Here is a 24,181-nt window from a genome sequence, read left to right as displayed (position 1 = left end):
CAAAAGGTTCCGCTGCTTTAACAATCCATGTTGACCCCTCCCTCTCTCTTCATTTTGCATTGAAGAACAATCAAACTATTTAGCCAACCTCGAAACCACTGCCATTCTGTCAATGCAGACTAACTAGCTACAATGAAAAGAGACCATGCAACAAACTCCCCAGTGTGAAAAAAACGTGTTGATTATTTGCAAACTGAAAATTGAACTAAAATCTTTTAACACTTAAATGCTCAACTTATAGAGTTCTCCTGGACAAAAGGTTTCCTCACTCTACTAACCTAATGAGCTGCTCCCCCAGTGTCTTCTGCAGAGCTGGTGGAAGGCTGCTGCTGCTCACGTGGGTTCCCTGACATGACCTTGGCCAACAATGCCTGTGCTCAAGCCTGAGAAGGCCCAGCTGAAGATGTCTTATGCCGGGGCAGTCTGGCTTTCTGGCACCGTGGTTAGACTTGGTTCAGGGGTTGATGAAGGAGCAGCCATCCTGAGAGAGGACAACACAAATCACGCCCGTTACACCTATGGCACTGGGGGGCTTCACTTCTACTGATCTGCAGGAGACAGAAGATGGATGACTCTTTGAAAGCCCCTATTCACTTACTCCACCAGCCTCTCCAAGGTGGCCATCTATCTATACAAGGCGGAGCACAGTTTGAGCCTAGTATTTGTATGGCAACCGTTTGAGTTTCCACCAAAGCCGCAAAGTGTGCAAACATGGACTCCTGTTGTAAGAATATGGCTGCAGAGCCCCTTGAGGTTGCCACACTCACCAAGGTAGACTGCAGAGTGCTGATACTATGCAAGAAGTCACCACACAGGCTGGAAACGGACTGTGAAGCAAGCAGTTAATTTGTCATAGATAGGTGCCTGAAGTCCTTATTTCTGTCCCGGTCAGCAGACCTAGGAGAGGACCTCGCCACCCGCCCCTGCCCCCCCACCCCACCCCGCACAACTGCTCCCCCACCTTGGTCAGCTGTTTCTGTGCCAGTCCCTGTCACTATTGCGTCCTCTTGCACAGTACTTTTAGGTGAATCATCATGTGCAGACCCCTCTGCCTCACTTTCTTGCCCTCTGTGGTGCCAAGCTCAGTGCTGGTGCTCGAGAACGTGTGATGGTGCCTCCTCAGAAGGACTCTCCTCCTCTGAGGCAGGTTCTTTAAAGAGCTTTGGCTGTTGAGAAAGACCTAGAGGAAAGAGAAAATGAAGAGGAGTTAGGATGGCATTGGGAGGCTGCACTGTTGCAGAAGACATGCATTACAATGTAATTTAATGCAGTGAAGCTTGGCTAAATATCTGTTTTTCCAGTGCTTACAAAAGAGGTACAAGTAATATTCGGAGACCCTGTTCAGTGAAGCCAACAGCCTTGGAATACCCGATGTGCAGAACTCTGACAGGCTGACAAATGTCCATGACTTGCTGCTCCAGCCCGCTGAGGATCATGAGGTTAGCTGGTCCTGCCCCGGTCTTGCTCCTCTCCTGATTGTTGCACGCTGTTTGGTCCTGCCGGCAGAGAGGGCGAGATTTAGTGAGCGTTTACTGAAAAGGTGGGGCTTGAGCTGATAGTTCTTATGCTAAAAGGGAGAAGAAGTAAGATGTGGAGGTGCTGAATGGGAAGCAAGTGTCTGGAGTTTGAAGTGAGGAAGAAGTCTAGAGAGGAGTGTCTGATTCTGCAAAGACTGCCAAATGAGAGGAGAATGGTGTTAGTGGCTGGTGTGAATGGAGCAAGAGACAGGTGTATTTTGCATAAGAATGAGAAGTAATGTAGCGTGCCCTTGTGCTGGGTGGTGAAGGAAGTGATAGAGGGAAGGGAATTGCTGAGAGAGGTGGGGGTGCTACCATGTGTTGTAGAGAGTGGGGGATAAATGAAGAGCAGTACTCATCCTTACTAATCTGGTCAGGTCATTGAAGCGATTCCTGCACTGTATTCAAGTCCTGGGGATGAAACTCCCAGAACTGAGAACCTCTGGAATCTCTCCATGCCTGGTGGACAGAATTTGGCAATTTTCTTGACACTGTTGGGAAATAGGAATTACCTCCTTGCCCTCACCTATTCCAGAAGCACCCATTGGGAGGCTTCTGAGAAACCTGCCCCCTATTCATTTCTTCGATGATTTTTCTTCCACCACCTTGTAAATGAAACAAGTCACAAAGGAATTTTCAGAGGTGCAGACCCACTTTACATAGGCTGGAAATGGCAACCTGGAAATGGGCAGGTTTACTGTCAGGTCAACCAATGAAGTGGTAAACCCACCAGTGACATTAAGAATACAAGAACATAAGAAATAGGAGCAGGAGTAGGCCATTTGGCCCCTCGAGCCTGCTGCACCATTCAATAAGATCATGGCTGATTTGATCATGAACTCAGCTCCACTTCCTTGCCCGCTCCCCATAACCCTTTATTCCCTTATTGCTCAAAAATCTGTCTATCTCCACCTTAAATATATTCAATGGTCCAGCCTCCACAGCTCTCTGGGGCAGAAATTCCACAGATTTACAACCCTCTGAGAGAAGAAATTTCTCCTCATCTCAGTTTTAAATGGGCAGCCCCTTATTCTAAGACTATGTCCCCTAGTTTTAGTTTCCCCTATGAGTGGAAATATCCTCTCTGCATCCACCTTGTCAAGCCCCCTCATTATCTTATTTGTTTCGATAAGATCACCTCTCATTCTTCTGAACTCCATTGTGTATAGGTCCAACCTACTCAACCTACCCTCAGAAGACAACCTGGTCATCTCCAAAATCAACCTCGTGAACCTTCTCTGAACAGCCTCCAATGCAAGTGTATCCTTCCTTATATACGGAGACCAAAACTGTATGCAGTACTCCAAGTATGGCCTCACTAATATCCTGTACAGTTGTAGCAGGACTTCTCTGCTTTTATGCTCCATCCCCCTTGCAATAAACGCCAACATTCCTGATTACTTGCTGTACCTGCATGCTAACTTTTTATGTTTCATGCACAAGGACCCCCAGGTCTCTCTGTACTGCAGCACTTTGCAATTTTTCTCCATTTAAATTATAATTTGCTTTTCTATTATTTCTGCCAAAGGGGATAACCTCATATTTTCCTACATTATACTCCATCTACCAAACTTTTGCCCACTCACTTTGTCTATATCCCTTTGCAGATTTTTTGCGTCCTCCTCACAATTTGCTTTCCCACCCATCTTTGTATCATTAAAAACTTGGTTGCATGCATTACACTCGGTTCCTTCATCCAAGTCATTTACAGTGGGAGGCTGGGTTTCCCAGTCATCAGGAAACGCGACAGCTGAAGGGAGGTGAGGAGATTTGGGAGAAGGTAAATGCCTTTACAGTACTTCTTGTGGGCCAGGAAGAGCAGGAGTGCTTCTCCCCGGACCCCCAAGCTCCCCCCCTTCCTCAGAGGCCTTCTCCCCCCACTACTCCCCTTCCAAAGTCCCTTGCAATCGGATCCCCCCCCACCGGTGTTGGCGATTGGAACTCCCTCCCGCCCGGGGTCATGGATCAGGCTTACCTGGTCCTGTGGCCTAATCCAGAGTCCTCCCCACCGACTGGGAGCCAAATCTGCCAATCAGACTGATCTCCAGGCAGAAAACCTGTCAATGACAAAAGCCGCATGTTGTAGAGTTAAAACGCCACAGCATGTGGGAAACCTGGAGTTTCCCATCCTAAATTCCGCCCAACCCCCATCCCCGCCTACATAACCCAACCCTGTTAATATCCAGGCCAATCAGTTTGGATAGTCTATTTGCTCTTAATACTGTGCATTTAAATTACATACATTTGGCTGTGGGATTATGGCTTTAAGCCCTAACATCTTCTTATGACTCTGAAAGAGTGCATACCTGTTCATCCAATGAAGACAAGGAGCTCACGTGGCAGCATGTGATGTTTTCCAGTAACAGTGGGAAGCGGTCTTTGTATATCTCTGAGTCTTGCTACACTTACCTAGATATTGGCCAGATAAGAACACACTTTCATAGGGCATGCAGGGTCCACTTACAGGAGCGAAACATAGAAACATAGGGCCCAAGTTTCCACAGGATAAAAAACGGGCGCCCCTCCGAGCTGGGCGCCCGTTTTTCGCGCCTAAAACGGCGCCAGAAAAAAAACGCGCTATTCTCGAGCGCTTTGCAGCTCCTTGTCTGTTTGGCGCGGCGCCCAGGGGGGCGGAGCCTACACTCGCGCCGATTTTGTAAGTGGGAGGGGGCGGGTACTATTTAAATTAGTTTTTTTCCTGCCAGCAACGCTGCGCGTGCGCGTTGGAGCGTTCGCGCATGCTCAGTGTGAAAAAAAACATTGGCACTTGGCCATTTTTGTAGTTCTTTGCAGCTGTTTAATTTTTGAACATTTTTTAATAAAATCACATTGCCATCAGCACTGAGGCTACCCTTCTCACTGTCTCCTTCCCCTCCCTCCCCACCGCGGCAACAAACTGCTGTCTCCTTCGCCTCCCTCCCCACCGCGGCAACAAACTGCTGTCTCCTTCCCCTCCCTCCCCTCCGCGGCAACAAACCGCTGTCTCTTTCCCCTCCCTCCCCTCCACAACAACAACCCGCTGTCTCCTTCCCCTCCCTCCCCTCCGCAGCAACAACCCGCTGTCTCCTTCCCCTCCCTCCCCTCCACGGCAACAAACTGCTGTCTCCTTCCCCTCCCCACCCTCCACAACAACAACCCGCTGTCTCCTTCCCCTCCCTCCCCTCCGCGGCAACAAACCGCTGTCTCCTTCCCCTCCCTCCCCTCCACAACAACAAACCGCTTTCTCCTCGCCCCCCTCCCGCTCAGCGGCACGAACGGCTTTCTTCCCCCAACCCCCTCCTGCTCAGCGGCACGAATGGCTGCAGAATTCTCCCTGGCTGAAGCACTTTCACACAGGTAGGAAGATGGTTTATTTAATCTTTTCTTTGCTTATAAATGTTTATTCAGGTTGGATTTATTTGTATAATATTTGTAGAAGTATAACGAAGGATTTATTGTAGAATTTAATGAGTTTCCTTCCCCCCCCCCACCTCGTTCTGGACGCCTAATTTGTAACCTGTGCATGATTTTTTAATGTGTAGAACAGGTTTTTTCAGTTCTACAAAAATCTTCACTGGCTCCATTCTACTTTAGTTTGGAGTACGTTTTCACTGTGGAAACTTTCAAATCAGGCGTCAGTGGCCGGACTCGCCCCCTTTTGAAGAAAACATTCTGTTCCAAAGTAGAACTGTTCTACCTGACTAGAACTGCAGAAAAAAAAATGTGGAGAATTGCGATTTCTAAGATAGTCCGTTCTCCACCAGTTGCTCCTAAAAATCAGGCGCAAATCATGTGGAAACTTGGGCCCATAGAAACATAGAAAATAGGTGCAGGAGTAGGCCATTCGGCCCTTCGAGTCTGCACCACCATTCAATAAGATCATGGCTGATCATTCCCTCAGTACCCCTTTCCTGCTTTATCTCCATACCCCTTGATCCCTTTAGCCGTAAGGGCCATATCAAACTCCCTCTTGAATATATCCAATGAACTGGCATCAACAACTCTCTGCGGTAGGGAATTCCACAGATTAACAACTCTCTGAGTGAAGAAGTTTCTCCTCATCTCAGTTCTAAGTGGCTTACCTCTTATCCTTAGACTATGTCCCCTGGTTCTGGACTTCCCCAACATCGGGAACATTGTCCCTGCATCTAACCTGTCCAGTCCTGTCAGAATTTTATATGTTTCTGTGAGATCCCCTCTCATCCATCTAAACTCCAGTGAATACAGGCCCAGTCGATCCAATCTCTCCACACATGTCAGTCCAGCCATCCCGGGAATCAGTCTGGTGAACCTTCGCTGCACTCCCTCAATAACAAGAATGTCCTTCCTCAGATTAGGAGACCAAAACTGAACACAATATTCTAGGTGAGGCCCCGCGAAGGCCCTGTACAACTGCAGTAAGATCTCCCTGCTCCTATACTTAAATCCCCTAGCTATGAAGGCCAGCATACTATTTGCCTTCTTCACCGCCTGCTGTACCTGCATGCCACTTTCAATGACTGATGTACCATGACACCCAGGTCTCGTTGCACCTCCCCTTTTCCTAATCTTCCATCATTCAGATAATATTCTGCTTTCATGTTTTTGCCACCAAAGTGGATAACCTGACATTTATCACATAATACTGCATCTGCCATGCATTCACCTAACCTGTTCAGGTCACCCTGCAGCCTCCTTGCATCCCCCTCACAGCTCACACCGCCACCCAGTTTAGTGTCATCTGCAAACTTGGAGATATTACATTCAATTCCTTCATTCAAATCATTGATGTATATTGTAAAGAGCTAGGGCTACTTCCTTAAGTACTCTGGGATGCAGACTATCAGGCCCCAGGGATTTATCGGCCTTCACTCCCATCAATTTCCCTAACACAATTTCCCGTCTAATAAGGATTTTCTCCAGTTCGTCCTTCTCACTAGACTTTCGGTCCCCGAGTATTTCCGGAAGGTTATTTGTGTCTTCCTTCATGAAGACAGATCCAAAGTATTTGTTTAACTGGTCCGCCATTTCTTTGTTCCCCATTATAAATTCATCTGAATCTGACTGCAAGGGACCTACATTTGCTTTCACTAATCTTTTTCTCTTCACATATCTATAGAAGCCTTTTGCAGTCAGTTTTTATGTTCCCAGCAAGCTTCCTCTCATACTCTATTTCCCCTTCCTAATCAAACCCTTTGTCCTCCTCTGCTGTATTACAAAATTCTCCCAGTCCTCAGGTTTGCTGCTTTTTGTCATTGATGCTGACCAAGTCGTATATCATTTGTAAAAAAGAACAAAACAACTATGTGAAATCCATCAGAAAGTTTACAGAAACAGAAATGTGTTCACCAGATGGCATGTTATTTCCCATACACAACAGAGGTAAGGCAAAGACTCAGATCATAAGGACTGTGGACTCATCCATGGAAGCTGCCTTTTGAGATAAAAATGTAGAGAAAGTACTTGGAATAAGGCCAAAATGCAAGAGCTTCTGTGCCAATATGCCAGAAGTGGCAAGGAAAGTGGCAGTAATATCTGAATTCTTTCTGGAGAATTTGCATTATGTTACACACTGATTGTAAGTACTTGCAATCCACAATGGATATCAAGGAGCTTATCTGTCAAGCGGCAGGGGTCACGGAGTATGAAATAAACAGAGGAAGTGGGGGGTACATTGATCCACTGACTGTTGTATTGCAGGGTTATTTCTACACAGGTTTACTGGAATGAAGAATGAGAAATGGAAGATTCTGGGGCTGTAACAATATAATGTATAGCACCCTCTAGCTAAGAGGTCTAGAGTCCTGGATCTGTACGTAAGAAAACTGCTTGTTTGAGGAGGAACTCCATTTTAATCTGCACATGGCTGTCTGAGAATAAATAGAGTTAATTTGAACTCAAGATTGTTCAAGCGACTATAAAATACATGGTGTCAGTAGTTGAATACTTCTTTTGTCAAACGCATCTACGATTGAAATATTGGAATTGTAAGACTTTTTCGAGATGATTGACGTTAAGCAGTGCCGTGCAGAGCATGCTTTGTACACATCGCGCGTGGATCCGTGAAGGGCAATAAATAGTCATAAGCTTGTAACATAATCTAGAGGCATTAGTAAAGTAAACTTAAGGTAACATAAGCTTTTGTAGAGCCTTGATTGAAAAATTATTTCTACAAATACATGGCCACACTATTTTACTATTAGACTTGTTCTAGTCCTCTGGTTATTTGAACTGTATACATGTATGTGACAAACTCAAAGACCGATCATGGCCACCATGGTGCCAACTCTAACGCACATTCCTCTCCCACCTCCATTGCAGGTGACTGGTGATTTCAAAGCCAAATGGAAAAAATTCAAACAGCTGTGGGACAGCTATGACATTATCATGAATATTGTGGAAAAAACAGATAGAGTTAGGGTTGCAACATTTATCACTGCCATTGGCAGCGATGCCCTAGATATCCATAATAATCTTCCCTACAAATCAAGGAAGACAAGCAGGAAACTGAGATTATTGTGAAGCTCTGTGAAGGTAAAACCAACATCATTTATGAATGGTACCAATTTAACAACTGTGTACAAGGGGACAAGCGGTTTAACAGATATCTTGTGAAAGTGAGAGAGCTAGCATCGTCATGTGAGTTCGGCAATTTGAGGGATGATTTCATTAGGGACCGCATAGTCTGAGGAATATCTAATAACACTCTGCGTAAAAGGCTGTGGCAAGAATGAAGCCTAATACTCGATAAATGTGTGATGCTCTGTAAAGCTACAGAGGCAATAGTTGCGCAAATGATATCCATGAAGCTCACTAAAACAGATTTCGACTCTGAAGATGTCAAAGTTGTCAGACAAAACACCCGGCACACAAAGAAAGAATTCACAGACAAAGAGTTCACGAACAATTGTAGATTTTGTGGCAAAAGACATGAGCTGTCAAAAACTAAATGCCCAGCATATGGGAAGACCTGCACAAGGTGCAGCAAACGAAATCACTTTTCTCTAAAGTGCAGATAGAGTGAATCGAGGCAGAAGTCTACACATAAGCCTAAATATAAGGTCAAGAAAAAGTTCATGCATGATATGAAGACAGTGATGATTCTGATTTTGAAGTCATGACTGCAAAGATGCTTGTACAATTAACTTTATCAATTAAGGACAAAGCTGACAGAAAGTATCTTAACAAGATTATGGCTACTATCTCCATTAAAGGTCAAATGGTAAAAATGCAAATAGATTGTGGGGCCACATGCAATGTGTTACCTCTTAGATTCTTACCTAAACCTCTTAGATTCTTACCTAAATGTTTAAAGGTAAAAGAATCTAAGATATCATCATCTTCATAGGCAGTACCTTGGAATCGAGGTAGACTTGCTTCCACTCTTAAAAATACTTGCTTCCACTCTTAAAAATGAGTCCTTAGGCGGCTGAACAGTCCAATACGAGAACCACAGTCCTTGTCACAGGTGGGGCAGATAGCCGTTGAGGGAAAGGGTGGTGGGTTTGGTTTGCTGCATGCTCTTTCCGCTGCCTGTGCTTGATTTCTGCATGATCTCGGCGATGAGACTCGAGGTGCTCAGCGCCCTCCCGGAAGCATTTCGTCCACTTAGGGCGATCTTTGGCCAGGGACTCCCAGATATGAGTGGGGATGTTGCACTTTTTCAGGGAGGCTTTCAGGGTGTCCTTGTAATGTTTCCGCTGCCCACCTTTGGCTCGTTTGCCGTGAAGGAGTTCCGAGTAGAGCACTTGCTTTGGGAGTCTCGTGTCTGGCATGCAAACAATGTGGCCTGCCCAGCGGAGCTGATCAAGTGTGGTCAGTGCTTCAATACTGGGGATGTTGGCCTGGTCAAGGATGCTAATGTTGGTGAGTCTGTCCTCCCAGGGGATTTGTAGGATCTTGCGGAGGCATTGTTGGTGGTATTTCTCCAGCGACTTGAGGTGTCTACTGTACATGGTCCATGTCTCTGAGCCATACAGGAGGGCGGGCATTACTACAGCCCTGTAGACCATGAGCTTGGTGGTAGTTTTGAGGGGTTGGTCTTCAAACACTCTTTTCCTCAGCGGCCGAAGGCTGCACTGGTGCACTGAAGGCAGTGTTGAATCTCGTCGTCAATGTCTGCTCTTGTTGATAAGAGGCTCCCGAGGTATGGGAAATGGTCCACGTTGTCCAGGGCTACGCCGTGGATCTTGATGACTGGGGGACAGTGCTATGTGGTGAGGTCAGGCTGGTGGAGAACCTTTGTCTTACGGATGTTTAGTGTAAATACATTGACTATGTCCTGGATTTCAGTCTCTGTTTGTGCGCAGACGCAAGCGTCGTCTGCATACTGTAGCTCGACAACAGAGGTTGGGTTGGTCTTGGACCTGGCCTGGAGGCGGCGAAGGTTAAACAGGTTCCCACTGGTTCTATAGTTTAGTTCCACTCCAGTGGGGAGCTTGTTGACAGTGAGGTGGAGCATGGCAGCAAGGAAGATTGAGAAGTGTGTTGGGACGACATGGATTGGGTCTGTAATGGATCTATTGGTAAGGATCACGACCTGCATGTCATCGTGGAGCAGGCGGAGGATGATGATGAACTTTTGGGGGCATCCGAAACGGAGGAGGACACTCCATAGACCCTCGCGGTTGACAGTGTCAAAGGCCTTTGTAAGGTCGAAGAAGGCCATGTATAAGGGCTGGTGCTGTTCCCTGCATTTTTCCTGCATCTATCGCACTGCAAAAATCATGTCCGTTGTGCCCCACAGGGAACAAAATCCGCACTGCGACTCCGGGAGGAGCTCCTCAGCCACAGGGAGAAGATGGTTGAGAAGGACTCCAGTGACGACTTTCCCAGTGACTGATAACAGGGAGAATTCTCTGTAGTTGCCGCAGTCGGACTTTCCCCCCTTTTTAAAGATGGTCACGATCACTGCATCTCTGAGATCTCCTGGCATGCTCTCCTCCCTCCAGATGAGAGCGATGAGGTCATGTATTCGCACCAGCATTGCCTCTCCACCATACTTCAGTGCCTCAGAAAGGGATCCATCCGCTCCCGTAGCCTTGTTGTTCTTAAGCTGTGATTCTGGGGCCACATACAATGTGTTACCTCTTAGGTACTTAGCTAAATGTTTAAAGGTAAAATAATCTGTAATGTCCTTACATACTACTATAAATTCACACGAGGCACATTCTGCAGACAAGGTCACTCTGTGACCTGTAACTTTATTCACAGGACAAAGAAGTGATAACCCTGCATGGGACCTCCCTTTATATATCTGGATGACCAGGTGAGGAGTGTCTCCCACAAGTTCAGCCTTGTGGTCAAGGTGTGCATTTCTTAGGTGTATACAGTATGCAGTGTTGTTATGAAGGTTACAGTTACATGAAGGTTACATACATGACATCACCTCCCCCCCCCAAACATCTTATGGGGTCAAAGATTAAGTCTTTCAGGCGGTCGATGCTCTCTTGTGGAGCGCCGCAGTTGGGGCTCTGGTTGTTGAGCTTTGGCATGCGTCTCTGTCACCTGTGGTGATTCCGGCTTGTCCAGGCTGACCGCAGGGACTGTGCATGCTGCTGAATGTTCTTGTTGCTCGTTCATTGGTGGTGGTGTGGGCAACATCTCACGATCTTCCTCAGGTTCCTCAGTGTCCATGCTGAACCTTTTTTTGACTTGGTCCAGATGCTTGCGGCATATCTGTCCATTGTTAAGTCTGACCACTATAACCCTATTCCCTCTTTACCAATTACAGTATCCTCAAGCCACTTGGACCCCAAAGCGTGATTAAGAACAAATACAGGGTCATCGATTTCTATACATCTCCCCTTTGAGTTACGGTCATGGCACTCATTTTGGGACTGGCGCTTGCCCTCAACAATGTCTGACAGGACTGGATAAATGAGGGACAGCCGAGTTTTAAGTGTACGTTTCATGAGTAGTTCCGTGGGCGGGACTCCCGTGAGCGCATGCGGTCGGGACCTATAGGCCAGCAGGAGGCGCGATAGGCAGCATTGAAGGGAGGGTCCTTGAATCCGGAGCATGCCTGCTTTATGATTTGAACCGTACGTTCTGCCTGGCCATTGGAAGCCGGCTTGAACGGTGCTGTCCTGACATGTTTGATGCCATTACCCGACATGAACTCCCAGAATTCATAGCTTGTGAAACACGGGACGTTGTCGCTAACCAGGATGTCCGGCAAGCCATGGGTCACAAAGACCGCACGCAGACTCTCCACAGTGGTGGATGTCGTGCACAAATTCAATATGATGCACTCGATCCATTTTGAGTACGCATCAACAATAATGAGGAACATTTTTCCCATGAACGGGCCCGCGTAGTCTTCATGAATGCGTGACCATGGCCTGGTGGGCCAGGTCAATGGGCTGAGTGGGGCCTCCCTGGGGGCATTGCCCAGCTGGGCACACGTCGTGCACCTGCGAACACAGTTTTCCAGGTCTGAGTCAATTCCCGGCTACCATACATGTGACCGGGCAATGGCCTTCATTAGCACGATGCCTGGGTGCTCGCTGTGGAGTTCCCTGATGAATGCTTCCCTGCCCCTCTGGGGCATGACTACCCGGCTGCCCCATAGTAGGCAGTCGGCTTGGATGGAGAGCTCATCCATCCGTCTGTGAAACAGTCTGACCTCCTCGGGGCATGCTCCGTGTGCGGGCGCCCAATCCCTATTCAGGACACATTTCTTAATCAAGGATAGGAGGGGATCTCTGTTGGTCCAGATTTTGATCTGGCGGGCTGTGATGGAGGAGCCTGCGCTGTCAAAGGCATCAACGGCCATGACCATCTCAGCGCTTTGCTCCGCTGCCCCCTCAGTGGTGGCCAGTGGAAGCCTGCTGAGTGTGTCTGTGCAATTATCGATGCCTGGCCGGTGCCGTATGCTGTAGTCATACTCAGTGAGCGTGAGAGCCCATCGCTGTATGCGAGCTGACGCATTGGCATTGACAGCTTTGCTGTCTGACAACTTTGCTGTCTGACAACAGGGATGTTAACGGCTTATGGTCCATTTCTAACTGGAACCTTCTGCCAAAAAGGTACTGGTGCATCTTTTTCACCCCGTAGATACATGCGAGTGCTTCCTTTTCAACCATCCCATATCCCCGTTCTGCTTGGGAGAGTGACCTAGAGGCATAAGCCACAGGTTGGAGTTGGCCCTCATCATTACTCTGCTGCAACACGCACCCAACCCCATAGGATGATGCATCACATGTTCTTACAGGGGTTGTACAGAGTCAACAGCTTATTAGAACAAAGCAGGTTCCGTGCCCGATTGAAAGCCCGTTCCTGACAGTCCCCCCAAAACCAATCACAACCCTTACGCAGGGGCAGATGTAGCGGCTTCAACAATGTGCTTAAGTTCGGCAGAAAGTTCCCGAAATAGTTCAAGAGTCCCAGAAATGAACTCAACTCCGATGTGTTGCCAGGCCTGGGCGCACGACCAATCACCTCCATTTTGGATTCAGTCGGCCGGATCCCGTCGGCGGCAACCCTCCTGCCCAAAAACTCGACCTCTGGGGTCAAAAACACACACTTGGACTTCTTTAGTCGCAGGCCTACCCGGTCCAGTCGGCATAGTACCTCCTCCAGCTTGTGGAGGTGTTCCTCGGTGTCTCGACCCGTGATAAGGATGTCGTCCTGAAATACGATTGTTTCAGGGATGGATTTGAGCATGCTTTCCATGTTCCTTTGAAAGATAGCAGCCGCTGATCGAATACCAAACGGACACCTGATGTAGACAAATAGCCCCTTGTGCGTGGTGATGGTGGTCAGTAGCTTGGATTCTTCGGCCAATTCTTGGGTCATGTAGGCTGATGTGAGGTCCAACTTGGTGAACAGCTTGCCGCCTGCCAGCGTGGCAAAAAGATCCTCCGCTCTCGGAAGCGGGTATTGGTCTTGTAGTGACACTCGGTTGATAGTGGCCTTGTAGTCACCACAGATCCTGACCGAGCCATCCGTCTTTAGGACAGGGACGATGGGGCTTGCCCAGTCGCGGAATTCAATGGGCGAAATTATGCCCTCTCTTAACAACCTGTCCAACTCACTCTCAATTTTCTCCCGCATCACATACAGCACAGCTCTGGCTTTGTGGTGCACTGGTCTGGCGTCCGGGGTGATGCGTATCACTACTTTGGTACCTTTGAAAATCCTGATACCAGGTTGAAATAGTGACTCAAATTTCTGTAGGACCTGTGAGCATGAACTTCGCTCCACAGATGAAATGGCGTGCACTTCCCCCCATTTCCAGTTCATCTCGGCTAGCCAGCTCCTCCCCAAAAACACGGGACCATTTCCCGGGACAATCCAGAGTGGCAGCCGGTTCTCTGATCCATTATGTGTGACCACCAACATTGCATGCCTAGCACTGGGATGATCTCTTTGGTGTACATCCGTAATTGCGTGTCAATGCGTTCTAGTTTGGGTCTGCTAGCTCTGAGTGACCATAGTTTCTCAAATTGTTGAGCACTCATAAGTGACTGGCTGGCCACTGTGTCCAGCTCCATACGTACCGGGATGCCGTTTAATAGGACTTTCATCATCGTAGGTGACGTTTTGGTATATGAGCTGTGGATGTTTGCCACATGAACCCGCTGAACTTCAGCGTCAACCTGCCTTGCAGACCCCTCTTCTAGTTCATCTGCCTCTTAAATTAGCCTCGCTGTGGGCTTCCTGCACATTCTGGCTAAATGTCCATTGAAGTTACAATTTCTACAGATAAATTGTTGAAACCTACAGATTTTTGCTGCATGTCTGCCCCCGCACCTCCAGCTGAGATTGTTGTGAACAAAAGGGCTGTTACCAGGCATTCCTCTCTGATCGTCTCTTTGATTACTCTTGAGCACTCGTTAGTGGGTGTCAATGGCCCCATCCCAGGACACATTGTCCACCGTGATGGCGTAAATGGCTGTTCAACCTGCCATTGTCTCTGTTGAGGACCCACTCTAGGTTCTGTTGCTGCCTGAGTGGTGTCGAATTGCCCTTGCCTGCCTGCAGGGTTCTGAGTCACGTTTACAATGTTAACTCCCGTTCCATCACCACGTTGGAAGCAGAGTTGCGCGTGTATATTGTCTTGGTTTCCTCCTCCCCTGCCATGAAGGTTTGAGCCATCAACGCCGCCGCTTCCAAGGTCAGGTCATTGGTCTCAATTTGCTTTCTGAAAATCCCTTCATGACCAATGCCCTCAATAAAGAAATCCCTTAACATCTCCCCCCTGCAGGTATCTGTGAACTTACAGAGGCTGGCCAAGTGCCAAAGAACCGCAACAAAGGTTTTGTCCGCCGGCTTCTCAGGTGCGAGCAGGTCTTTCATCAGCGCGTACGTCTTAGGTCCACAGCTGGTCAGTAGATGCGCCCTTCGCTTGTCAGCCGCTACATCTCCCAGCCAGTCCTTCGTGACAAAGCTCTGCTGGAGCCTCTCAACGAAATCGTCCCAGTCCTTACCAACACAGTACCGTTCCTCTGTGCTACCAGTGGCCATTCTCGTGAGTTGTTGATTCCCGTTTCTCGTCACCAAATGTAATGTCCTTACACTCTACTATAAATCCACACGAGGCACATTCTGCAGACAAGGTCACTCTGTGACCTGAACCTTTATTCACAGGACCAAGAAGTGATGACCCTGCATGGGACCTCCCTTTATATACCTGGATGACCAGGTGAGGAGTATACAGTAAGCAGTGTTGTTACATGAAGGTACAGTTACATGAAGGTTACATACATGACAGAATCTAAGACAACACTGTCACTATATGACAATCATGCAACCATTCTGGTGGTAGGAACTTGCAATGGAAAATATAAAGAACAAGCAAAAGTATGTTGTGCCCCTTGTGATCATTGAGGGCCAAAGTAACCACTGATTGGCTCGTGCACTGCTCAACAGCTACAACTGACAAAAGTTCAGCATCAGAATATCGTGATGATAAATGAACCATGCGAAGCGCAAACTACGAACAATGCAAACATCGAAACTGATGTCAACAATGTGTATCCGGATGTGTTTCAGGGACTTGGACACATGCCAGGGACAGTTCACCTTGAACTTAATGAATCAGCGACACCTGCTGTAATGCCACCCAGACGGGTGCCAATAGCGATCAAACAAACACTGAAAGAGGAACTCGACCGTTTGGAAGAACGACAAATCATCACGAAAGTTGTTGAACCGACGGACTGGATATCCAGTCTAGTGACTGTACAAAAGCCAAATGGAAAGATACGAGTATTTCTCGACCCTCAACATCTGAACAGTACCCTGAAACGGGGGACACTATCCACTTCCTGTCATAGAAACATAGAAACATAGAAAATAGGTGCAGGAGTCGGTCTTCACTAAAGCAGACTGTAAGGATAGTTTCTTGCAATGTGAACTAGACACAGAGTCCTCCTACCTCACGACCTTTAAGACTCCATGGGGACAATATCGATATAATAGAATGCCATTTGGAAGCGGCCCTGCCCCAGAAATCTTACAGCAGAAGCTAAATCAGTACCTTGAGGGTCTAGATGGAGCCTACAAGATGGCAGATGATAGCTTGATCACTGGATGCAGTGAGACACTTAAAGAGGCCATGACGCAAACTTACACAAATTCATGCAGAGATGCAGAAAGCGAAACATCAAACTAAACTTCGATAAGTTCAAATACAAGAACTGCCAAGTGAAATACTTGGGACACATACTGTCGAGTGACGGACTCAAAGCTGACCCAAGCAAAGTGGTCGCAATCAACAAAATGCAGGAGCCGCAGGATGTCGCAGGTGTACAAAGATTTATTGGCAAGACAAAGTACCTCACAAAATTTTTCAGACCTCTGTGAGCCTCTGCGACAGCTTACTCATAAAGACTATGGGCTAGACTTTCGGCTTCAGTGTCGGCGATTTTCTCGGCGGTACAGCTGTTTTTCTGCCTGGTGAAAGTTTCCACTTAAGTTTCTTCATGGTATCGCCCACATCTGAAGACACCCGCCGGGACCAAACCGCCCACGTGCAACGCCGAGAACAACCGCCAGGGCGTAAGTTTGGCCTCAACTGCCGACGTCCAGATTGCCGCGAGAACCGCCCTGTAAAAGCTGCTTCAACAGGGCGGTAAGGGGGGACCCTGCAAAGAAAGGTAAGTTAAAGGTTCTTTATTTAATTTTATTGAATTTTAAAATGCCGATTAGGTTTAAAACTGTCTTGGGAATGCTTTGTACGTTTTAATTTTTTTTTCTTGAAATTTTTTTTTAAAGTTTTCCCTCCTCCCCAGGCCCAACTGCAGCCTCGGACTAAATTTTAGTACTTACTGTCCATGGTACTAACTTTCCACTGAACCGGCGAGAAAACCGCCGACAATGAGTCTGCAACGCCCATTTTTTTCGCGATTAGTTTTAAGTACTTTAAGCATAAAAATGGAAATTCTCGCCAGCGTTACTCACCGAACGTTTGCGGTTCTTCTCAGTGGGCAATCGAATGTTGAGGGCCTTTCGGGAATGTCTAGTCCCTGGTCTGAAAACGAACTGAAGAACAAGACAAAGCGTTTGAAGCTATCAAACAATGCGTGACAGCTGCTCCGGTGCTCAAGTACCTTGACGCCAAACTTGCAACTAAAGGTCAAGGAAATGCTTCGAGCAAGGGTCACGGGTTCGTCCTTCTGCAACAGGGACAACCAATCGCACACTCGAGCCAAGTGCTCACTCCAGCAGAAACGCGATTCTCTCAAATCAAAAAGGAGCTGCTCGCTTAAGTCTTCGGAATGGAACAAAACCATCAATATATATACAGTCACAAGATCACGCTATGGACAGACCATAAGCCTTTGGTTGCCATACGACGCAAGCCATTATCTGCAGCACCCAAGCAGTTACAACATCTGCTCATTCGGCTCAACCAATATGACGTCGAAATAAAGTATAAACCAGGAAAAGACACCCGCTCACGTGCATATCTCGAAAACTTGGAGCGATCACCAACTGAAATTGCAGTGGAATGCATTCACATGATAGATTTTCTGCCACTCTCCAACAGGGACTGACTAACATACAATGCGCAACTGCAAGCGACTTCACACTTCAGCTGACCATACAACAAATCACAACGGGATGGCCAGAAACGACACATGAATGCCCGCCTGAAACGTATGCATACGTCAAAGTTCGTGACGAACTTACAACACAGGATGACATAGTCTTCAAAGGCTATGGCTGTGTCATACCAAAAACCTGAGATCTGACATTCGTCAGCGACTTAATGCTGCTCACACTGGCATCGAGAGCACTCTTCGACGTGCCAGCAAATCCATTTACTGGCCAGTACTGAACAGTGACATAAAAGACTATGTTTCTATGTTTGAAACATGCAACACTTGGATAAAGAAACAATAAGGCAAGGTTTTTGTTGTTGTCTGTTAAACTTGTAGTTAATTACAGTTTAATTAATTTTTGTTTCTTATGAAAGGAAAGATAAAACAATATAATGTATAGCGCCTTCTAGCTAGAAGGCCTAGAGTCCTGGAGCTCTATGTAAGAAAGCTGCTTGTCTGAGGAGGAACTCCATTTTAACTGCACATGGCTGTTTGAGATCTCCCAAATAAATAGAGTTAATTTGAACTAAGAGTGTTCAAGAGACTAAAAAATACAGGGGCTATAAAGGTTTGGAGTTTTATAGGTGATGCTTTAGAAGGAATGTTTTTAGGGTTTTATTTATCTAGATTTTATACAGCATCGTTGATTGTTCCTGTAGATACGTATTCACTTTCTATTTCCCAGAGAGTGCTTTCACTTGCCCAGATTTCTGTGTGAATTTGTAGTGTACCCAGGTAACGACCTGTGTTTTGGCTTATTGGTTTTATCACATGCCTTCACATGATCTTCCTCGACTTCAGGAAATAGCCGAACGACTTAAGGAGATGGCCAAATAAAGCTAAACGAGGCTGTGACTTAGGCTTATACCGTCAAACAAATTTATTAAACAGTAAAATAAGAAATGAACTGTCACTGCTATTGTATCAAAGAAATACTGGGGAATGTTTCCAATGGGTGAAGCTGATTTTTAACCTTTTATGTTATGGCAAAATATTAAAAAAGCCAAAGCCATGCTGAATCGTAGACAAAACGACTTTGGGGCTGAAATTGCCCCTTAGCGCAGGGCCAGTTAGCACCAGTGGCTGGCGATAAGGGTGCGCTAAAGCGTTTTTGCCTGGGCGCTGCAGACAGAGCGCTCTCCCCGGATTTGCTCCCCGGGGCTCCGCCGATAAAAAGGGGTTTGCGCCGCGTCGCTTATCGCCCCACGCTGACCCCCTTTGCGCCACAGGAGTGAGGTCTGCACGGGGCGATGGCACTGACAACTTCTTGGTGCGAGAAGTTGTGGTGGATGTGGAGCCTGGGCCGTCCTTAAAGGGGAGGTGCCACCCTGGCAGCCACCATCTTTTTGTGTCAGCCGACTTTTAAGTCGGCCCGAAAATGGCGGCTGCTGGTTCGGCCGGGCCACCAACAGGCAGGCTGGCACTGAAGATGCTGGTCAGATCACACGGTTACGGCCCTCAACATTTTTTTTCGGCAAAGGAGGGCAAATCCGTACCAGCTCCAGTGTTTCCAACTCGACCCACTAATTCGAATTATGCGCTGCAAATCCAGTGCGGGGCAATTTTGGCCCCTTTCTCATAAGGAAGTTTCCTCACTTTGGTAGTGGCAGAATATTTCTGTGGTTGACCATTGCTGTTGTGCCTAATACCAGCAGAATGTGTAAGGATACTTTCAAACTATTCTAAATTCTGCATAGTTATGAGTTGATTCCGTGTTGGGTCGTGAAGATATGTTCCAAACGATGGTGCCATCTCAATGGTTTTCTCGGACCATGGACTGATTTGAGTGATGATTGCTTTTAGTGGTGAGAGGTGAGAGTGAATCCCGGAGGAGTATGAATAATTCACTTCTGTATGATAGATGGCTGGTTGAAAAAGCATATCTAGAAATAAATCATTTATTTTTTGATAATAGGGGCTGAGAGAGGTCAGGGGTCATCATACAGGAACAGCTGGAAACAGCATTCTGTAAAGATTTACGTTATGCAGCTCACAAAAAGAATTTGAAAGGGGTTAGGGGGTGGAAATATCAAATGTCACAGGAGAGGGTTTGAAGGCTGTAAATCCTATAGCAAAGTATTCTGTCACAAAGGGATTTGCAACAATTAAGGAAGGTAAAATTTGCCCTGATCTCTTTACTGACAGAGGAAGCTCAGTGTGTGTGGCTCCACACCAGGCAAACATTTCACGATGCAATATAAAGCCGGTAAGCTGCTGGCTCTCCCTTTGACAAGGTCAAAGCTGCCATCTCCATACCAATGGTTCAGAATTAAACTGGAGTATTACATCCAAATCCAGAAATGAAGCGTCTGTTACTTTTACAGCTCTTTCTGCAAGGTGGAGTCAAGGGATGAGCTCTGTAGATTTGGCAGGTTTTCAAAATCTTTCCAATACCCTGGATTTTGTGGGAGGTGAGAGGCTCTCCAGAGAGGGCTACAAATTTCAGGGTGTTAGAGCATGCTTGTCAGCCACGGCTCAGTGGGTAGTACGGTCACTTCTGGGTCAAAAAGTTGTGGGTTCAAATCCTGAGACTTGAACACAAAATATGGACTGACACTCCAGTGCAGTACTGAAGGAGTGGTGCATTGTTGGAGGTGCTGTCTTTTGAATGAGACATTTTGAATGAGGTCCCGCCTGCCCGCTCAGAAGGACAAAAAGATCCCATGGCACTATTCGAAGAACAGGGGAGTTTTCCATGGTGTCCTGGACAATATTTATCCTTTTAATCAACGTATCTGGTCAGTATCAATTGCTGTTTGTGGGAGCTTGCTGTGCGCATATTCCTATATTACATCAGTGACTACACTTCAAAAGTACTTAATTAGCTATAAAGCACTTTGGATGTTCTGAGGTCATGAAAGTCACGAGATAAAGGCAAGACTTTCTTATTTTCTTTTTTATTGGCTAAATTTGGAAAATTAGCCATCTAGCTCAAGTGGGTTTGATGAATGGTTGAACTATGGATGTGGATGCCATAGGAATGATTCAATGGTAATAATTGTACATCTGCAGTTTCAGCATGGTTGTAATTCATTGAGGGTCATAAGAAGATATTAGGGTTCAAAGTCAAGCTTACCTAAACTCTCAGGAGTTAAATTGCCATCCAGCCCCTACAAGCTGAATTTAGAGAGCTAGGAGTTAAATTAAAAAGTAGGACCTCAAAGGTAGTAATCTCAGGATTGCTACCAGTGCCATGTGCTAGTCAGAGTAGAAATAGCAGGATAGTTAAGATAAATACGTGGCTTGAGGAGTGGTGCAAGAGGGAGGGATTCAAATTCCTGGGTCATTAGAACTGGTTCTGGGAGAGGTGGGACCAGTACAAACCGGACAGTCTGCACCTAGGCAGGACCGGAACCAATGTCCTAGGGGGAGTGTGAGTGCTGTTGGGGAGGGGTTAAACTAATATGGCAGGGGGATGGGAACCTATGCAAAGAGACAGAGGGAAATAAAATGGGAGCAGAAGCAAAAGATAGAAAGGATAATAGTAAAAGTGCAGGGCAGAGAATCTCAAGACAAAAATCAAAAAGGGCCACATTACAGCAAAATTCTAAAGGGAAAAAGAGTGTTAAAAAGACAAGCCTAAAGGCTCTGTGCCTCAATGCGAGGATTATTTGTAATGAGGTGGATGAATTAACTGCGCATGCAGCAATGAACGATTATGATATAATTCGGATTACGGAGACATAGCTCAGGGTGACCAAGGCTGGGAACGCAACACCCAGGGGTATTCAACATTCAGGAAGGATAGAGAGAAAGGAAAAGGAGGTAGGGTAGCGTTGCTGGTTAAAGAGGAAATTAACGCAACAGTAAGAAAGGACATTAGCTTGGATGATGTGGACTCTCTATGCATAGAGCTGTGGAATACCAAAGGGCAGAAAACGCTAGTGGAAGTTGTGTACAAACCACCAAACAGTAGTAGTGAGGTTGGGGACAGCATCAAACAAGAAATTAGGGATGCGTGCAATAAAGATACAGCAGTTATCATGGATTACTTTAATCTACATATAGATTGGGTTAACCAAGCTGGTAGCAACGTGGTGGAGGAGGATTTCCTGGAGTGTATTAGGGATGGCTTTCTAGACCAATATGTCGAGGAACCAACTAGAGAGCTGGCCATCCTAGACTGGGTGATGTGTAATGAGAGAGGACTAATTAGCAATCTCGTTGTGCGAGGCCCCCTGGGGAAGAGTGACCATAATATGGTAGAATTCTTTATTAAGAAGGAGAGTGACAGTATTAATTCAGAGACTAGGGTCCTGAACTTAAGGAAAGGTAACTTCGATGGTATGAGACGTGAATTGACTAGGATAGGCTAGCAAATGATACTTAAAGGTTTGACAGTGGATAGGCAATGGCAGACACTTATAGATTAGATGGATGAACTTCAACAATTGTACATCCCTTTCTGGATTAAAAGTAAAACGGGGAAGGTACCTCAACTGTGGCTAACAAGGGAAATTAGGGATAGTGTTAAATCCAAGGAAGAGGCATATAAATTGGCCAGAAAAAGCAGCAAACCTGAGGACTGGGAGAAATTTAGAATTCAGCAGAGGAGGTCAAAAGGTCTAATTAGGAGGGGGAAAATCGAGTATGAGAGGAAGCTTGCAGGGAACATAAAAACTGACTGCAAAAGCTTCTATAGATATGTGAAGAGAACAAGATTAGAGAAGACCAACATAGGTCCTTTGCAGTCAGAATCTGGTGAATTTATAATGGGGAACAAAGAAATGGCAGAACAATTGAACAAATACTTTGGATCTGTCTTCACTAAGAAAGACACAAATAACCTTCTGGAAATACTAGGGGTTCAAGGGTCTCGTGAAAAGGAGGAACTGAAGGAAATCCTTATTAGTCAGGAAATTGCGTTAGGGAAATTGATGTGATTGAACGCTGATAAATCCCCAGGGCCTGATAGGCTGCATCCCAGAGTACTTAAGGAAGTGGCCCTAGAAATAGTGGATGCATTGGTGATCATTTTCCAACATTCTATTGACTCTGGATCAGTTCCTATGGACTGGAGGGTAGCAAATGTAAACACCACTTTTTAAAAAAGGAGGGAGAGAGAAAACAGGGAATCATAGACCGGTTAGCCTGACATCGGTGGTGGGGAAAATGTTGGAATCAATTATTAAAGATGAAATAGCAACACATTTGGAAAGCAGTGACAGGATCGGTCCAAGTCAGCATGGATTTATGAAAGGGAAATCCTGCTTGACAAATCTTCTCGAATTTTTTGAGGCTGTAACTAGTGGAGTGGACAAGGGCGAACCAGTGGATGTGGTGCATTTGGACTTTCAAAAGGCTTTTAACAAGGTCCCACACAAGAGATTGGTGTGCAAAATTAAAGCACATGGTATTGGGGGCAATGTATTGACATGGATAGAGAACTGGTTGGCAGACAGGAAGCAGAGAGTCGGAATAAACGGGTCCTTTTCAGAATGGCAGGCAGTGACCAGTGGGGTGCCGCAGGGTTCAGTGCTGGGACCTCAGCTATTTACAATATATATCAATGATTTAGATGAAAGAATTGAATGTAATATCTCCAAGTTTGCAGAGGACACTAAGCTGGGTGGCGGTGTGAGCTGTGAGGAGGATGCTAAGAGGCTGCAGGCTGACTTGGGCAGGTTAGGTGAGTGGGCAAATGCATGGCAGATGCAGGAAATGTGATAAATGTGAGGTTATCCACTTTGGTGGCAAAAACAGGAAGGCAGAATATTATCTGAATTAGGAAAAGGGAAGGTGCAATGGGACCTGGGTGTCATGGTACATCAGTCATTGAAGTTTGGCATGCAGGTACAGCAGACGGTGAAGAAGACAAATGGCATGTTGGCCTTCATAGCTAGGGGATTTGAGTATAGGAGCAGGGAGGTCTTACTGCAGTTGTACAGAGCCTTGGTGAGGCCACTCCTGGAATATTGTGTTCAGTTTGGTCTCCTAATCTGAGGAAGGACATTCTTGCTATTGAGGGAGTACAGCGAAGGTTCATCAGATTGATTGCCGGGATGGCAGGACTGACATAGGAGGAGAGACTGGATCAACTGGGCTTGTATCCACTGGAGTTTAGAAGAATGAGAGGGGATCTCATAGAAACATATAAAATTCTGACGGGATTGGACAGGTTGGAGGCAGGAAGAATGTTCCCATTGATGGGGAATTCCAGAACCTGGGGTCACAGTCTAAGAATAAGGGGTAAGCCATTTAGGACCGAGATGAGGGGAAACTTCTTCACTCAGAGAGTGGTTAACCTGTGAAATTGTCTACCGCAGAAAGTTGTTGAGGCCTATTCGTTAGATATATTCAAAAGGGAGTGAGATATGGCCCTTACGGCCAAAGGGATCAAGGGGTATGGAGAGAAAGCAGGAAAGGGGAACTGAGGTTGAATGATCAGCCATGATCTTATTGAATGGCGGTGCAGGCTCAAAGGGCCGAATGGCCTACTCCTGCACCTAATTTCTAAGTTTCTATGTTTCTATGTTTCAGGTGGATAATTCGAATTATTCAAATTATTACTGCCCGATTACTGTCGGAGGGAAGAGGTGGAAAATTTGGCTCGTTAACTGTGAAACCGCTTCCCCTCGCTTTGGAATGCTGTTTGAAGCGGTGTCGGGCTGGGTTCGGGTCGGAAGCGGGGCGGAGCCCATCAGCGCTGCGCTG

At 46.5% G+C, this 24,181-nt stretch overlaps 1 protein-coding gene across 1 annotated transcript in view; it reads left to right on the top strand.

Moving 5' to 3' along the window:
• The first annotated feature begins 15,386 nt into the window (after nucleotides 1-15,386).
• Nucleotides 15,387-24,181, top strand: part of LOC139266584 (uncharacterized) — a 100,241-nt gene continuing 91,446 nt past the window's right edge. Inside the window, exon 1 of the mRNA XM_070884179.1 lies at nucleotides 15,387-15,689. Within this exon, the coding sequence (XP_070740280.1) occupies nucleotides 15,387-15,689 (303 nt within the window). The remainder of the gene's footprint in view (nucleotides 15,690-24,181) is intronic.

Source organism: Pristiophorus japonicus, chromosome 7 (genome assembly GCF_044704955.1).
Source record: "Pristiophorus japonicus isolate sPriJap1 chromosome 7, sPriJap1.hap1, whole genome shotgun sequence".
In the NCBI taxonomy this organism is placed as follows: domain Eukaryota; kingdom Metazoa; phylum Chordata; class Chondrichthyes; family Pristiophoridae; genus Pristiophorus; species Pristiophorus japonicus.
Note: the sequence above shows the minus strand (reverse complement) of the source record. Positions and strands in the feature narration are given on the sequence as shown.